The sequence below is a fragment of the Suncus etruscus genome, chromosome 4 (assembly GCF_024139225.1).
Source record: "Suncus etruscus isolate mSunEtr1 chromosome 4, mSunEtr1.pri.cur, whole genome shotgun sequence".
Lineage (NCBI taxonomy): Eukaryota > Metazoa > Chordata > Mammalia > Eulipotyphla > Soricidae > Suncus > Suncus etruscus.
Genome location: NC_064851.1, coordinates 69,096,666 through 69,115,403, shown reverse-complemented (window position 1 = coordinate 69,115,403; position 18,738 = coordinate 69,096,666). Strand labels below are relative to the sequence as shown.

The window sequence follows — 18,738 nt, the reverse complement described above, 5'->3', positions numbered from 1 at the left end:
TTGAGTAATTGTATTTTAGACAGGGGCCTAAATCACAGCGGTAGGGCATTTGCCTTGGACACTACTGACCCAATCCAGGTTCCATCCCTAGCATCCCATATGCTTAGGTCCCCCAAGCCTGCCAGGAGCAATTTCTGAATGCAAGCCAGGAGTGCCTCTGGGTGTGGCACAAACCTCCGAAAAATAGAAGTTATGGCTCACATTGGGGAAGGTATTTGCTGTACCTCCTTTTTGTTTTTAGGACCACAAAACAGTACTGGGTTACTCCTGGCTGTGTTAAGGAATCACTCCTGGAGGGCTCAGGGAACCATACTGGGATGCCGAGGATTGAATCTGGCTGCATCCAAGGCTCCCCCATTTTTTTCAAAGACTTTGACTTCTGTTAATCAAAATGTTTAGGATATTTATTTTATAGTTAGTAGAGAAACTTGCTTCCGTAAAGCGTTTTTGTTCTCTAAAGGTACACTTAATTTAATTTTTATTTTATCAAATGGTGTTAAGAGCCTGCTCAGTGGTGTTGAGATTTACAGATCCAAAAGAAATTTTGTGGCTTAGAAGTTTGATAAGGTTAAGTTGTGGAGCTGGATCATTTCTGTCAGAGGGTGTAAGGGGTGTCATTGGGCTGTTGTAGTTCATGGAAAGAAACACACACTTGGGGGCTAGAGTGATAGCTCAGCAGTGAAGTGTTTTCCTTGCAAGTGGCCAATATAGGACAGACCCTGTTTCAAATCCTGGCATCCAGTATGATCCCCTGAGCCTGTCAGAAGCTACTTCTAAGTGCTGCAGAATATGACCCAAAATCCAAAAAAAAAAAAAAAAAGAAAGAAAGGAAGGAAGGAAGGAAGGAAGGAAAAGAAGAGAAGGGAAGGAAAGGGAAAAGGAAAGGAAAGGAAAAAGGAAAGGAAAGGAAAGGAAAAAGGAAAGGAAGAAGGGAAGGGAAGGGAAAAGGAAAGGAAAATGGAAAGGAAAGGAAAGGAAAAAGGAAAGGAAAGGAAAAAGGAAAGGAAAGGAAAGGAAAGAAAGACACTATTCTGAGAATGCCACAGTAGTAGCAGCCAGGATCCATCTATCTGGGAAATAACTGGTGGCCATTCTTTTCTTTCTTTCTTTCTTTCTTTTTTTTTTTTTAATATGGAATGCTTCACGAATTTGCGTGTCATCCTTGTGCAGGGGCCATGTAATCTCTATATTGTTCCAATTTTAGTATATGTGCTGCCGAAGCGAGCACCATTATTTTCGTTTGGATCTTGGTCAGGAACTGTTTTTAGCTAGGAAGATAGCTGTGGTGGGTGGGAACTGCTGGGTTTTCTAGTGGCAGGGAGAGTGCAGGGAGGATTGTTCCAGTCTCATTTCACAAGGAAAGATTCAAAGACCCGTAGTCCCATCTCACCTGAGAGAATTTAGCTGCTCATATTATTTTTTGTTGTTATTTTTGGGGGACCACACCTGGTGACACTCAGGGGTTACTCCTGGCTATGCACTCAGAAATCGTTCCTGGCTTGAGGGACCATATGAGATGCCAGGGGATCGAACCAGGGTACGTCCTAGGTTAGCGTGTGCAAGGCAAATGTCCTACCGCTTGCGCCACTGCTCTGGCCGCTACTCATATTATTTGATTTCAATCTTGGAGCTGGTCTGCTTCTGCCAGAGGGTATAGGAAGTGGCATTTGGCTGTTATAATTTATGCAGAAAGAGGAATCTGCACCCAACCCCCTTTCTGAGAATGCCACAGAAATATTGGCCAGGACTGGCCACTTATTAAATATCAGCAACTACTAATTTCTGGAGCTTAGTGGACGAGCTGAGCCCTTTTTTCTTTTGAAGACTCGTTAGAATCAATTGAGTTTTGTCAGTTATTTTTTATTTTATTTGAATTTGGAGGGGCTAATTGGGGGAGTCATACCTGGCAGTGCTCCTGGCTCTGTGCTCAGAAATTACTCCTGGCAGGCTCTGGGGATCATATTGATGCCGGGATTTGAATCCCTGTCCGGTCCCTCCTGGATTGGCTGCTTGCAAGGCAAATGCCCTACCGCTGTGCTATCTCTCCTGTCCTGTCAGTTATTTTTATTGCAACCTCTCTGTAAGTGTCTTGTGGGGCCAGAGTAGAGGACAGAGAAGGGGCCTGTAGGTAGGGCACTAGCCTTGCACCTGGATTCAATCCTGATATCCTATTTGTTCCCCTCAGCCTCCTAGGAGTAACCCCTAAGCACTGCTGGGTGTGACCCACACCACACCAAAAATAATGTGTCTTGTCCATTTCAGTTTTTGTAAAATTTCCCTTGTTTTCAACAATTTGTAGGTTCTGATTTGGGGCTGTTAATTTTGACGCTGAGAAAATCGAGGTTTTATGCATGTAAGACTTGTGTTCCAGCCACTGAATTATTCCCCTGGCCTTGTATAGTGTAGTATTATTAATGAGCATATGAAGAATCTTTGGAGCCTACTCTAATAATGTTTTTTAAGCTATTGAGAAAGAATTTAAAAAGAGCAGCCTGTGACTTCCAGAAGCTGGACTGGCACCCTTAGTTAAGCATTTGTTATTCAAACAAGCTCACAAAATACCAGCCTCAGACTAGATAACTGAAAACTGATAACGTTGAGACAAAATAAACCATTTCATAATTTTTGTCTCAGCACAAACAAGATAAGGTTCCTGAACTATTTAGACTATCCCACATACCCTTTCAGTTGGTCCAGATGAATGACTACAGCGTCCTTTACCAATCCTCATTGTCATTCTCATATCCCTCATCAGTAGTATTTTTTTTTTTGGGGGGGGTGCACACCCAGTGGCGCTCAGGAGTTACTCCTGGCTCTGTGCTCAGAAATCACTCCTCTCAGGCTTGGGGAATCATATGGAATGCTGGGTATCAAACCCTGGTCAGCCTTGTGCAAGGCAAACACCCTACCCAATGTGCTATTGCTCCGGTCAATAGTAGTATTTATCAAGACATACAGTCTATCTTCACTTTCTGATAACATCCATTGGAGGGTATACCTAGTTCCCTAGGATCTCCCCAAAATTGCCCAAAGCCCAAATCCTTTGTTGATTCTTTCTTATTTTCCCAATAATACCCTGTGGTCCTTTGTGGTGTTTTTTTCTTTTTTTTTTTGGTTTTTGGGCCACACCCTGTGATGCTCAGGGGTTACTCCTGGCTATGCGCTCAGAAGTTGCTCCTGGCTTCTTGGGGGACCATATGGGACGCCGGGGGATCGAACCGCGGTCCGTCCTAGGCTAGCGCAGGAAAGGCAGGCACCTTACCTCCAGCGCCACCGCCCGGCCCCAAGGTGTTTTTTTCTTAAGTGCAACAATAAGTTTTTTTCAGTGACAGATGTGTTCTTGGCAATGCTTGGCCTGAGAGTGCTGCAACTAATGATCATTTCAGTCAATTGATTCATGTGTGTGTTTTACAAGGAAAAAGAATATGTATATAACTTGTGACTTGACTCTTGAAAACACTAAAGAGGATTTCTTTGGGGCTGGAACAATAGTACAATGGGGTAGTGTGTTCGCCTTGCATGTAGATGGTTTATATTCTGTCTCTAGCACCCCAAGCTTGCCAGGAGTTACTCTGCAGTGCAGAGCCAGGAGTCAGCCTATAGCACTTCTGGGTGTGGCCCCTAAAGCAAACAACAACAAAAAAGGTATCATAAAAATTCTTTTTTTTTTTTTCGGGCCACACCCGTTTGAGGCTCAGGGGTTACTCCTGGCTAAGCACTCAGAAATTGCCCCTGGCTTGGGGGGACCATATGGGATGCCGGGGGATCGAACTGCGGTCCTTCCTTGGCTAGCGCTTGCAAGGCTACACCTTACCTCTAGCGCTACCTCACTGGCCCTGGTATCATAAAAATTCTTGGCCCAAACTTAGTCATCTTAGATTTTTATCTCCATGGGGCTGCTTTGAAAGATAATATTGTTTTTGTATTTTTTCTGCTTGAAACTATAGTATGTAATCCCAGTAAATTCTCTCTCTGCTCTTTAAAACGTTGCTTGTAAGAGTCAGAACATTGCTTAAAAGGCTGGAGTACATCCCAACATTGACTAGGTCCTGAAGCACTGTTGAGTGTGGCCCAAGTAGTCCCCAGCAGCTCTGGGCCAGAGTAGAACCTCTTGGCTGTTTGTCACACATTGAACTCAGATAACTCATTTAGGCACCATTAGTAGCAGGTAACTAAAGATTTCTGGGGCCTGAGTACAGTGGGTAGAGCACTTGCCTTATACACTACTGACGTGGGTTTATTCCCTAGTACCTTCCAGGAATAAGACCTGAGCATTGTTGGGTGTTTATCACGAACCCCTTCCCAGAAAAAAGAAACTTGTGATTTTACAATTTTACAATGATACTTTTAAGTTAAGGACAGGATATATGAGAATGATTTTTTTCAGGAACGGTATTTAATTTCATTTTTTCATTTCTCTATATTTTGTATATCATTAAAGTTTCTTAATACACTTGAAGTAAGTTAGCATTCATTATTTAAGTAAAGTATAATTCTTAGTTTTTTTTTAATATTTTAAAATTGTATGTTTGACATAGAGTTGATCATGTTTTTAAAGGACCCATTAGTGGTGGAACTTTCAAGCCCTGGACCTTTGACCTCAGCCTTGTTCCTGTTTCTTCAGAACATGAAAGAGATGGAAAAAGGGCCACTTTCTCCCAAAGTTCTTTTTAATCAACTTTGTCAGAAGTGGGTACACCTTTGTTCTTCATATAACTAATTGAGTAACAAAATACTAATATATGTATACTAGTGAGTAGTTTTAACATATTGTTACGTTGCTCTTATTGCCTAGTTTATCGAGAGAAAGAACTAACGTGCTTAGTTGTACCTTTCCATTATGAACTTAAGATTTATAATCTATAGAAGTGATTAGTTTTATTTTATAAATAAGGAAGCTGAAATTTGAAAAGTTACTTCTTTCACAGTGACAAAGACAGAATTGAAAGGTCTATCCTGACTTCGGTTGTAGCGATGTTGTGAAATAAGAAAGTCTTTACTGTTATTGCTATAATAGATTATCTAACCTAGCTTCATTATTTTTAAGATTGAGTTTGAGACAAAGTTATTTTTTGCTTCTCTAGGTAATTAAGACCTCTTTAAAAAATAATCCTTGGGCCAGAGAGATAGCATGGAGGTAAGGTGTTTGCCTTGCATGCAGAAGGACAGTGGTTCGAATCCCAGCATTCCATATGGTCCCCCGAGCCTGCCAGGAGTGATTTCTGAGTGTAGAGCCAGGAGTAATCCCTGAGTGCTGCCGGGTGTAACCCCCCCTCCCCCCCCAAAAAAAATCCTCGCTTGCCTAGAAATAAATACATAGCATAAAGTGTTTTTTGTTTGTTTGTTTGGTTTTTTTTTTTTTTTTTTTTTTTTTGGCTACACCCAGCGGCACTCAGGGGTTACTCTGGGCTCTGCACTCAGAAATTGCTCCTAGTAGACTCAGGGGACCATATGGGATACCAGGGATGAAACCCAGGTCTGTCCCAGGTCATCTGCATGCAGAGTAAATGCCCTACTGCTGTGCTATGGCTCCTGCCCCAGCATGAAGTATTTGACATTAATCTCTAATCTTGAAATTTGAGAGCTTGTCTTTATTTGATTTATGGGCCATACATTGGTGCTCAGGAATTAATCCTGGCCCGGTGCTTAGAAATTTCTCCTGGCACACTCAGGGTACTACATGGGATGCCAAGGATCAAACCCAGGTCATCTGTGTGCAAGGCAAATGCCCTACTCGCTGTGCTATCATTTTGATTCTGAGAACTAGCTTTTATTATATTTGTTAGAATCCAGGGTTACACAAAATATATAAAATATTAAAAATGGACCCTGCCAGGAAGCTCATATAGAAACAAAATTTAAAATAAGATTTTTTTTGTAGTTCCAGAGATATGTCACTTGCCATGATATGTGACCGATTTATTATTGATTATATATATTGATTATATATTATTGTTTATATGTACAATGTTCAATTGAACCACCGTTTGTCCTAGGCTAGTGCCAGCAAGGCAGATAGATGCCTTACTGCTCTGGCCCCTGCTTCAGACCTTTTTAGCTATCTCCTCAGTCCTAATTTTACTATGTTTATTTATTTATGTATTTATTTATGTATTTATTTTATTTTTTGGTTTTTGGGCCATACCCGGTTACACTCAGGGGTTAATTCTGGCTATGTGCTCAGAAATCGCTCCTGGCTTGAGGGACCATAAGAGACATCAGGGGATCGAACCAAGGTATGTCCTAGGTTAGCACGTGCAAGGCAGACACCCTACTACTTGCGCCACAGCTCCGACCCCATGATTTTACTACTTTTAATTGACTGTCTTTGAATATCTGTCTCTTTTTTATCCTTTACCTTAACAATTTTTTATTGGTAGTTATAAACTTTATGCATTTGGACATTTTGAACATGGTTATTTTTAACATCTATGACAGTGTTAGAGTGCATTCATTTGTTGAGGGTTTTTGTTGTTGTTGTTGTTTTTCTTGTTTTTGGGGCCACACCCTGTGATGCTAAGGGGTTACTCCTAGCTATGCACTCAGAAATTGCTTCTTGCTTGGGGGACCATATGGGACGCCGGGGGATTGAACCATGGTCTGTCCTAGGTTGGTGCTTGCAAGGCAGACGCCTTACAGCTAGCACTACCACTCTGGCCCCATTTGTTGAGGTTTTTTTTTTTTGTTGTTGTTGTTATTGTTGTTTTTTAAATTTTTTTTAGGGGTTCACACCCAGCAGTGCTCAGGGGTTACTCCTGGCTCCATGCTCAGAAATCGCCCCTGGCAGGCTCAGGGGACCCTATGGGATGCCGGGATTCGAACCACCGTCCTTCTGCATGAAAGGCAAACACCTTACCTCCATGCTATCTCTCCGGCTCCATTTGTTGAGTTTTTTAATGTTAGATTTATTTATGAGTTTTATATATTAATTTGTTGGCTTCTGTCAAATGGATTTTCTAGATTGTCTTCTATCTTGGTCCCTTTATAGTCTCCCCTTCCTCTACTTCCCCTTCCCCCACTTTAGCAACTCTTTCCTTTCTTCTTTGCCTTCCTCCTCTCTACCTAAAATGAAAATAACTGAAGAATGCTTTTCCCAGCCACAACCCGCTGACCCTGGAGAGCCATGTATCTTATTATCAGGCTGCTCTGGTTTGGAGATAAGTGAAGAGTGCAGGAGGCTGGCACAGCCTTAGATCCTAAGGCTGTGTCTGTTCTCTTGAAGCTTTAGGCAATGTTTGCCTCAGGACTTCCTTTCAGACTCAGCTCATCCATGCTTGAACAGTGATCCTGGCTCTGGCCTCTGTCTGGGTTTAAATGCTTATATTTTTTTTTCTGCTGTACTGAAAGCTAGTGTGAACTCTTTGAGGCTCATACACTATTAATATAAAGTCTTTTATTTCTCCCCTCCTTACCCTAAACTTTTGTGTTCTGTTTTTCTTTGAGATTTTGTATTGTGTTGAATTCTTTTGACTGTTCCATTACTTGTTTCTTTATTTGTTGGATTTAATTTATTTTGGTATTTTTTTGTTTTGTTTTTTTGTTTGTTTTTGTTTTTGTTTTTGGGCCACACCCGGTGGTGTCAGGGCTTACTCCTGGCTGTCTGATCAGAAATAGCTCCTGGCAGGCACAGGGGACCATATGGGACACCGGGATTTGAACCAACCACCTTTGGTCCTGGATCGGCTGCTTGCAAGGCAAACGCCGCTGTGCTATCTCTCCGGGCCCTATTTTGGTATTTTGTTGATAAATAGGAGTAGAATGTTTGAGTTATGAACCATCTTATTAATCTTCACTTGAAACCCTATCCAGTTATTCTCTCATTCTAACTTTATTTTTCTTGACAGTTCACTCCTATTTTATGAGTGTGCATTACATTTCTTTTCTCTGACAACTTGAGATTTTGTAAAGTTTTCTGTTTGCCTACAGTAGCACTTTTTAGTAAGGTACATTTTATGGGATTGCCTAGTATTACCCTTATTTTGAATAGAATTGATAGTTCAGTTGTGTGTTGTGTTAGGGGTCCCATAAAAAATTAAAGGTCATAAATAGAGGCCCATAAATAGAGGTCCCATAAATAATTTTATGATTCTTTTCCTGAGTCCTTGGCAAAGAAGATAAAAAAAACCCCTGGCTTTACTAGGTTTCTACATGTAAAACATGATTTTACATTTTTTTTTTTTTACTAAAACATAGTTTGCTTCTATTTTTTTGAAGGCATTAAGTGATTTGTGTGTGGTTTAGATGGAGCTGCAAGCAGAAATACGGTGGTGTTTATTCCTATGTTCAGCAGCAATTTGATTTCCTTCCTTCATTCTTTGAGGGCCATGAACCTCCCTCCCACCTGTCCCTAGGCTACCGAGGAGCGAAACAAATCCCCTTCGTGTCTTCTTCCACTTCTCTGGCTTTCCTTGATAGCTATAATACAAGTGGAGTTTCATGTACTTTTTACCTCTCCCAAATAAGATTAGGATTTGAGTTCATCATGGTTTCTGTTCTCTCAGATCTGCAAGTTGGGGGCTCTATCCACCGCATGTAGGAAGTAAGGCTCACCAGGGGAGGAAGAGAAGGTTTTACTGAATTATAAGTACCAAAAGACTGAGGCCCAAGGCATAGTATAGTGGGTAGAGTACTTGCCATGCACGTTGCCACCTTGTTCAAAGCCTGGTCCCAGAGCTTTGCTGGAAGTGATCCTTGAGCACAGATTCAGAAGTGAACCCTGAGCATAGCCAGCTGTGGCCCAAAACAAACAAGTAAAAGGACTCAAAGAATGATTATATGTCAGTGGCTGTATGAATGAGCTTATTTAATTTTCAAGGGTAAAACAGTTCATGTTTGTGCATGCAATAGCACAATGGGTAGGATTGCCTTGTGTACAGCCAATCTGGATTCAATCCCCGGCATCCCATATGGTCTCCTGAGACTGCCAGAGTAATTTTTGAGCACAGAGCCAGGAGTAAAACCTGAGCATCACCGAGTGTGGCCCCCAAACCAAAACAAACAAACAAACAAAATTCATGTTTATAACACTTTTGTGTTATATGTTATATATGTTACATTATATATATATATATAGTTTTGTTTTGAGGCCACACCTGGTGATGCTAAGGAGTTACTCTGGCTATGCGCTCAGAAATCACTCCTGGCTTTGGGGGTCCACCTGGGACGCCAGGGATCGAACCCAGGTCCGTCCTGGGTCAGCTGCATGCAAACCAAATGCCCTACCACTGAGCTATGGTTCTGCTCTATAATATATATATTATGAGACTATTGGAAGTTGATCTTTACTACTATAAGCTATATTTTGATATAGTTCTTCCTTTATCTTCGCTAAGAATACTTTTTAAGCTTAATATTTGTTTGCATTTAAAACAAAACTGTTCATTCTTGGGGCTGGAGCTATAGCACAATGGTAGGGTGTTTGCATATGGCTGACACATGACAGACCCGGGTTCAATTCCCAGCATCTCATATGGTCCCCTGAGCCTGCCAGGGCCAGTTTCTGAGCACAGAGCCAGGAGTAACCTCTGAGAGCCTCCGGTGTGCCCCCCAAAACAAACAAAAAACCCCAAAAGTGTTCATCCTTGGCATTTAGATTTATTGAGTAAAATATTGCTTTTTAAAGTTACTGCAATAAAAAAACAAAAAAAGTTATTACAATCAAATAAACATTTGCTTCTTCTGTGTCTCTTCTGAGTAGGCTTTAATCTTATTTTTTTTAGATTGTTAAGTATGAATATATTGACATGAGTTTCTAGACATATTGATTACAAGAAAAAAGCTGTCAAATATTCTAAGACAACTCATAAAAATTTTAAAGCATACAAAAAATTTAAAGCACAAAACTCCATCTTTCTGGGCTGGAGAATCTAATTTTATTTATTTTAAATAATGATCAAGAAATAAAAATCTTGATTCCTTTAAAGAAATAATTCACAGGGATACCAATTTTAGCTTCTTGTTTTAAGAAAAATAGTCTTTAGGGGTTGAGTGGTGGCGCAAGTGGTAAGCTGTCTGCCTTGTGAGCACTAGCCTAGGACCAACTGTGGTTTGATCCCCAGCGTCTTATATGGTTCCCCAGTCAGGAGCGATTTCTGAGAGCATAGCCAGGAGTAACCCCTGATAGTTACCAGGTGTGGCTGAAAACAAACAAACAAAAAACCAAAGAAAATAGTCTTTATCTTTTGATAATTTAAGGTATAAGTATAAATTGATTATAGTGTCTTGAATTTGAACACTGGTTTGTTTGTGTGCGTGGGTATATGTTAACATTATTTGACTTTGCAAATGATTTAAAATCAACTTTTTCTTTTTGGGCCACACCTGGCGGCGCTCAGAAATCACTCCTGGCAGGCTCAGGGGACCATATGGTGTGCCAGGGATCAAACCGGGGTTGGTCCTGAGTTGGCCACGTGCAAGGCAAACGCCCTACCACTGAGCAATCGTTCTGGCCCCTGTTTAATAACGTTGAGTCCTTATCTATAAGCTGAGAAAAATAGTAGATTCTAAGTAAATTGCATAGTATTTTTTTTTTTTGTGTGTGTGATTTTTGGGTCACACCCGGCAGTGCTCAGGGGTTATTTCTGGCTCCAGGCTCAGAAATTGCTCCTGGCAGGCACAGGGGACCATATGGGGCGCCGGGATTCGAACCGATGACCTCCTGCATGAAAGGCAAACGCCTTACCTCCATGCTATCTCTCCAGCCCCAAATTGCATAGTATTTGACTACTAAATGCTAGTGATATTTATAGTACACTTAAGATTTCTCTCTTCTTAATTAGACTAGTATTCATACTTTGTCTATTTAGAGGAGAAAAGGAAGAAATTAAGTTTTCAACTATATGTTATTTTAACCTGATTTTAAATACTTATATATTATTGATGTATCATGATATGATTTGTTGTTGTTTTTCTCTTACTGTTTTTAAATCATAGAGCCCCTGGATTTAAAAGTCTTCAGCAACAAGACAGCCAGGAACTTCTTCATTATCTGTTGGATGCAGTGAGAACAGAAGAAACAAAGGTCAGATTTCTTTATCATGTAAACTAATTTTTTTTTTTTTTTTTTTTTTTTTTTTTTTGGTTTTTGGGTCACACCTGGCAGTGCTCAGGGGTTATTCCTGGCTCCAGGCTCAGAAATTGCTCCTGGCAGGCACAGGGGACCATATGGGGCGCCGGGATTCGAACCGATGACCTCCTGCATGAAAGGCAAACGCCTTACCTCCATGCTATCTCTCCGGCCCCGTAAACTAATTTTTTTGGGGGGTTAAAACTATACCCAGCAGTGCTCAGGACTTATTCCTGGTTCTGTTGTGCTCAAAGATCACTCCTATTGGGCTCAGGACCATATGGAGTGCTGGCGATATTAAATCTGGGTCTGCCTCTGGCAAGGCAAATGCTCTACCTACTGTACTATTGCGCCTGCTGAGTAGCACGTAGACTGTAAGAAAAAGATATAAAACTTCCTTAACCATAGTCTACCATAGTTTTAATATAAATTGGGAATAGTTTGGTTTTTCTTTATCTATTCTATTTTTTCTCTCCTATAAGATTTTCTTTTACCAGACCTTAATCCTTTATTTATATTAATTAATACCCTCTGACTGTATATTACAAATTCATTTAAAATTGCTTAAGTAAAGGACTCTGAAGAGTTTCAGGTACAGGACAGAGCAATAGCACAGCAGGTAGGGCACTTGCCTTGCAAGGGGCTGACCTGAGTTTGATTTCCTGGCATTCCTATGATCTCCTGAACTTATCAGGAATAATTCCTGAGTGCAGAGCCCCTAAATTCTAATATTTTCTTTTGTATTATTTTTGGAATGAGTAACTGACTTTCTCGTAATACTAAGCAGGGTTCAGTACAGTTCTAGCCTGAGTAGCTATTAACTTCCATAATAAAATAGTTTAATAAACCAATTTCCCAAAGCATCACTTCTTGTCTGCTGTAGTTGTTGTTATTGTTGTTGTTGTTTTTGGTTTTTAAGCCACACCCAGTGATGCTCTGGGGTTTCTCTTGGCTGTGCGCTCAGAAATCGCTCCTGGCTTGGGGGACCATGTGGGATGCTGGGGGATCAAACCGCGGTTCTTCTTAGGCTAGCATGAGCAAGGCAGGCACCTTATCGTTTGTGCCACTACTGCTCTGGACCCTGCTGTATTTGTTTTTATGTTTAGATTTAGGTCCTTATCTGTCATCTCTCATAGGTTATGATCTCTCAAAGCAAGGTACTGTGTATTACTATATCCCTTATGTTCATAGACTTAGTGAGTGTTGAATAAATTATGTTTACTTAACTTTTAAAATAATTAAATATCTAACCTAAATTACCATATTGGGGCCAGAGATATAGCACAGCAACAGGCATTTGCCTTGCATGTGGCTGACTGGAACAAACCCAGGTTCGATTCCCGGCATCTCAGATGGTCCCCAAGCCTGCTAGGGGTGATTTCTGAGCACAGAGCCAGGAGTAACCTCTGAGTGTAGCTGGATGTGGCCCCAAAATAAACAAACAAAAAGTTAACATATTTTTTGATCTATAAGATGCACCTGACCATAAGACACGCATAGATTTTAGACGAGGAAACAAGAAAAAAATATTCTAAAGCAGGGGCATTCAGATGATTAATTGCTAAAAATGATTTTTTTATTTTTTAATTTTTTGGGGTTTTTTTGAATTTTTTGGTTTTTGAGTCACACCTGGTAGCACTGAGGGGTTATTCCTCATTCTATGCTCAGAAATCGCTCCTGGCAGGCACAGGGGACCATATGGGATGCTGGAATTTGAACCACTGTTCTTTTGCATGCAAATGCCGTACCTCCATGCTATCTCTCAGGCCCCAAAATGATTTTTGATCTGTAGCACAGTAGGTAGAGCATTTACCTTGCACAAGGCTTATCAAGGTTCTATTCCCGTTCCCTGATCCTGCCAGGAGTAACTTATGAATGCAGAGCCAGGAATGACCCCAGAGCCCCATTGGGTGTGGCCCCCCAAAACAAACAAACAAAAAATAAAAATGGCCTGTTTACCTGTTATCTTCTTTGTTGATATTATAAAAATAAATCATTGCCTGTGTTTTAAATTTTTTTGTTTGTTTGTTTTTGGGTCACACCCGGCAGTGCTCAGGGGTTACTCCTGGCTATCTGCTCAGAAATAGCTCCTGGCAGGCTCGGGGGACCATATGGGACGCTGGGATTTGAGCCAACCAACCACCTTAGGTCCTGGATCGGCTGCTTGCAAGGCAAACACCGCGGTGCTATCTCTAAATTTTCACTTCTATCAGTGACATTTTTCTGTTACAATTACAGTTTGTCCTACTGGTATGGTAGGATATACAGTATCTTATACATTCAGACAATACAGTAGGAAACACTAATATATAAATTATATTATATATATATATATATATATATATATATATAAGCTCTTATCTTTAATCCTCTGTTTGATGGTTTTCAGATTGTGGATAAAATTAGAATGTCCTGTCTGTAGATCTATTCAGTCTTGTCAGTCGTGCGAGAACCGTCCTGGAGGTCATATACAGTGAGTTGGCTGAGCAGGAGCCCCATTGTCTGGTGTGGGAACACCACATCTGTCACTCGTGCTGCCATTGGGAGTTTTTCACTGTGTGTGTGTGTGTGTTTTAATTGAAGAACAGCCACAGCATTGTGTGTGTGTGTGTGTGTTTTAATTGAAGAACAGCCACAGCATTGTGTTTGCCACCAGAATCTTTTAGTAATGATTAAAAACCATTGTTTCCGTTTCTTACTGTTTCTTCAGAGTTTTTTTCCCCTTAATATAAGGTTCAATCTAAGTGAGAGATTTATGCAAAATATTTAAATTTTCATGTGTAAACTAAATTTAAATTTTCTTTAAGAACCTTTATAAGTTATTTTTTCAACTTAGAAATATTATACTGTTTCGCTTTTTTCCCCCAATTTAACCCACTAAATGATATTGCCTTTTTTTATAGCAACATAATTTTAATACTTTATTGTATAGGATTATTTTAAGTTAGGATATCAACAACTTAATGTGTTTTTCACTTTTTTTAGGGGGGGTGCAGGGTTTGGGTCACACCTTGCGATGCTCAGGGGTTACTTCTGGCTCTGCACTCAGAAATCGCTCCTGGCAGGCACGAGGGACCATATGGGATCCTGGGATTCGAACTACTGTCTGCCTGAATCGATTGTGTGCAAGGCAAATGCCCTATCGCTCTCCGGCCCCCACATTTTTATTTTTAAAGTTAAAATAAAGATTTTAAAGAGTGGAACTTTAAAACTGCTAATTGATTGATATGCTACTGTTTACTGACTGAAGGCTGCATTTCTTTTTTTTACCTAAATGCTTCAAAGAATAGTCCTTAACAATGAGAGCTTGTATTTTTTCCTTTTTGTTTACTTGTTTTTGTTTTTTTTTGGGGGGGCCGCACCTAGCAGTGGTCAGGGATTATTCCTGGATCTACATTCAGAAATCACTCCTGGCAGGCTCAGGGTATCATATCAGATGCTGAGAATCGAACCCGGGTCAGTCCCAGGTTGGCCACATGCAAGACAAATGCCCTACTGCTGTGCTTTCACTCAGGCAACAATGAGAGCTTGTAAATAGATTTAAGCTCATTAATTTTGTTCAGCTTGCTAAATTACTTACTAATGATTGTAGCAATTTAGAGACCATAAATTCATGATTTGAATATAATAAAAAAGTAAAAATTCTTACCAATTAATATTTCAATAATTTCATCCTTTACCCTTTTAAAAATTTATGTCGCAACTTACATTTTAAATGTAGTAAAGAGAGGCAGAGAGAGCACAGTGAGTGGTAGGGCATTTACCGTGCATGTGGCTAACCCAGGATGGAAGGTGGTTCGATTCCTGGCATCCCATATGGTCTCCCAAGCCTGCCACGGGCAATTTCTGAGCTCAGCCAGGAGTTATCCCTGAGTGCCACCGGGTGTGACCAAATCCCCCCCCCCCAAAATAAAAAAGAATGTAGTAAAGGCTTACTCAGAGAAGCATGTCTGAATTAATAAATTGTTAATATTTTGTAAAATTTAAACTTCTAAGTTATCTTAGGACTTTGGTATCTAAGATATTATTGCAGTAATAGTATATATTTAGAAAATATAATATGCTAAAAAAAAGAAAATATAATATGCTGATCATAGACCAGTTGAGAAATGAAACTCAGTATCACAGTGGTTAAAAATCTATGAATGTCACAAAAATTTATGAACATATGCATCTAGAAAACTTTACATATACATATAACTTTACAGATACATATTTAACGCATATTATAAAGAAAGATCATTTGAAGACCAGGAGATAGTCAAAGGGTTGGAGCACATGCTTGATCTGTATAAGCCTTTGAGTTTGATCCCTGCCACTGTATGGTCCCCTAAACATCTCTGAATGTACCTTTAGTAGTCTCAAGCACCACGCAGGGTGGGTCTAATAGCCCCCAACACTTTTAGGCTTAAGCAGCATCTTGCTTGCCAAACCAAAACAATGAATCATCCTACCCCCACAGCAGGGATAAGTATGATGGGAGTTTCTCTAGGAGCATTTCCCCAACCTCCTAGAAGATATTTACCAGTAAAACTCTTCCCTACTATCACCCCAATTTTTTTTTGTTGTTTTTTTGGGCCACACCCGTTTGATGCTCAGGGCTTATTCCTGGCTATGCACTCAGATATTGCCCCTGGCTTGGGGGAACCATATGGGACGCCTGGGGATCGAACCACGGCCCGTTCCTTGGCTAGCGCTTGCAAGGCAGTTACCTTACTTCTAGCGCTACCTCACCGGCCCCTCACCCCAATTTTTTTTTTAAAAATGTTACTTGTACCTTAACTGTTCTTTTCTTTGCAAACTTTATTTACCATCGGACATAACTGTTAATTTGACTTTTACCTAAGTCATTCAATTTCTTTTTCTCATCGTTTTGAGAGCAATGTGTGCTTAAGTCATATTGTTTCGTTTTTATGAGTAGCAAGCACAAATTAATTGTTGTTGGCTAAAAGCTTCTAAAAGAAGAGCTCAGTCTCAAATGTAGTCTGGCTCTGGCTTCTGGAAGTGTTCCAGCATTTACAAGTGTTTTCTTTAGGGAAGTCAGGGGGCAAGTCATAAATACATTCTGAGCTAGAGTTGTCAGAGTCCAAATAACTGATAAAAAAAATGTCGGAGTGATCAGTACTAGCAATATGGTTAAAAAAAATTGAGGCTTCTTTTTTCTACTCCTGAGGGCTATCAGTAACAGTTCAAAGGAAACGGTTCCTATGGGCTGTTCCAATGATTTTGCATCTGCAACAGTTTACTAATATGCTGGTGTATTTGGGGAAGAGGGGGTGGTTTGGGGGCCACAATGCCAGTATTTAAGGGCTTACTACTAACTCTGTGCTTAGGATTCACTCTTGGTGGCTGTCAGTGGACCTTTTGTAGTGCTGGAGTTCAAACCCAAGTTGGCTATATACCAGGCAATCTCCTTACCCAGTGTACTATCACTCTGGCCCTGTGTTTCTGTTTTTTATTATGTTTTATTTAGAACTTTTCCCACAATGATATTGGTGTGAAAAGACTGATAGTTCTTCCTTTATGCCCTGGAACATAGGATCAAACCCAGGTTGGGGGCCAACTTGGCCCGTGATGCACAGCAGGTAGGGTGTTTGCTTTGCAAACGGCTGACCTGGATCCGAAACTGGAAATCCCATATGATCCTCTAAGCCTGCCAGGAGTAATTTTTTTTAATTGGTTTTTGGTTTTGGGCCATACCCGGGATGCACAAGGGTTACTCTTGGCTTTGCGCTCAGAAATCACTCCTGTCAGGCTCAGGGGACCATATTGGATGTTGGGGTTGAACCTGGGTTCATCCTGGATCATCCGTGTTCAAGGCAAATGCCCTACCACTATGCTGTCCAGCCACTAGGAGTAAGTTTTGAGTACAGAACTAGAAGTATTCCCTGAGTGCTTCTGAGTTGGCCATGTGCAAGGCAAATGCCCTACCTGCTGTACTGTCTCTCTGGACCCCGTTTTTCTCAGTTTTTAGTTTAATTTTCATTTTTTCCTTCTCTTTTGTTCAATTTTGGTATTTTTTCCCCCTTTAATGTGTCTGGATCTTTGGTAAGTCCTAGTCAAACATATGAAAATGTGCAAAGACTTAAAGAAACCAAACACTTTTAAAGGATAATTAACAGGCTTATCCATAACCCTGTTTTTATATCTCAATTAGAGATAAAACAACCATTTTGGAACCATAGTGATAGTACAGTGGGCAGGGCGTTTGCCTTACCGACAGTTAAATTCCTGGCACCTCATATAGTTCATGGACCCATGCCAGGAATGGTCTATGAGGCCAGGAGTAAACCCTGAGCATAGCCCTGTGGGGCCTGAAAAACAAACAAAAGATGGTTTATTTACTTTGTGTGTTGAACCTCTAGACATGTCCCCAGTGCTACATGGTTATCAGTTTATTGCCACAAGTGAGTTGGAATAGTTTCTGACCACTGTTGAATGTAGTATAAAGCATGGGCCTGGAGAGATAGCACAGCGGTGTTTGCCTTGCAAGCAGCCGATCCAGGACCTAAGGTGGTTGGTTCGAATCCTGGTGTCCCATATGGTCCCCCGTGCCTGCCAGGAGCTATTTCTGAGCAGACAGCCAGGAGTAACCCCTGAGCACCACCGGGTGTGGCCCAAAAATCATAAAAACCAACCAAACAAACAAACAAAAAAACAAGGCATAAATTTAACTACAAATTAAGATCAGATTCCTTCCCAGGTTGGCCGCATGAAAGACAAATGCCCCACTAATGTGCTATCGCTCCAGCCCCTCCTTTGATCAGTTATTACTCCCTTATTGTGCTTCTTTATATCGCACATATGAGAGAGATCATCCTATATCTATCTTTATTTTTTGGTTTTTGGGCCCACCCGGTGACGTTCAGGGGTTACTCCTGGATATGCACTTAAAAGTCGCTCCTGCCTTGGGGGACCTTATGGGACGCCATGGAATCGAACTGCCATCTATCCTAGGCTAGCGCACTCAGGCAGACATCTTTACATCCTGTGCCACCGTTTCAGCCCCAGAGATCATCCTTTATCTATCTTTCTCCTGACTAACTTCACTAATTCTTGAAATATGTAGTTTTATTTTATTATTAAAACTGTCCTGGGTTGGCTGCATGCAAGTTAAATGCCCTACTGCTGTGCTATTGCTCTGGCCCCAATATGAAAACTGTCGATTAAGTTGGCTTCTTCTGAAAAATATGTAAGAGATCTGTAAATGTAGAACTTGTAATTTACTAAGAGCCTCTAAAGACATAATATGTGGTTGCTTGCTCTTGGGGCTGGTGAGATAGAGCAACAGTCAGGATGCTTGTATTACGTATAGCTACCTGGCTTTGATCCCCAATATCCCATATAGTCCCTCTGAGAACCACCAGGAGTGGTTCCTGAATGCAAAGCTAGTAGTACATCCTGAGATTAGCCCAAAAATAAAATAACAAAAGAAAAACCCTAAAATACAAATATGTAATTTCTATTAATATCTAACTATCAAAATTTGGGGGTAATTTTACTGTGGACATTGTTTTTGTTTGTTTTTGGGTCATAACCAGTGGCACTCAGAGGTTACTTCTGGCAGGCTTGAGGAACCTGTGGTTTGCTGGAGATTGAACCCAGATCAGCTGCATGTAAGGCAAATGACCTACTTACTGTGCTATCACTTGGGCCCTATTGTGGACATTTTA

At 40.7% G+C, this 18,738-nt stretch overlaps 1 protein-coding gene and 1 non-coding gene across 2 annotated transcripts in view; one reads left to right on the top strand and one right to left on the bottom strand.

Annotated features, from left to right (window-relative positions):
• USP45 (ubiquitin specific peptidase 45) overlaps positions 1-18,738 on the top strand; it is a 63,198-nt gene that overhangs the window by 25,141 nt on the left and 19,319 nt on the right. Inside the window, exons 7-8 of the mRNA XM_049771326.1 lie at positions 4,559-4,689; positions 10,933-11,020. Coding sequence (XP_049627283.1) covers positions 4,559-4,689; positions 10,933-11,020 — 219 coding nt within the window. The remainder of the gene's footprint in view (positions 1-4,558; positions 4,690-10,932; positions 11,021-18,738) is intronic.
• LOC126007509 (U6 spliceosomal RNA) lies at positions 1,126-1,228 on the bottom strand. The gene has a single exon (XR_007495069.1). It is a non-coding gene; the product is annotated as a U6 spliceosomal RNA (small nuclear RNA).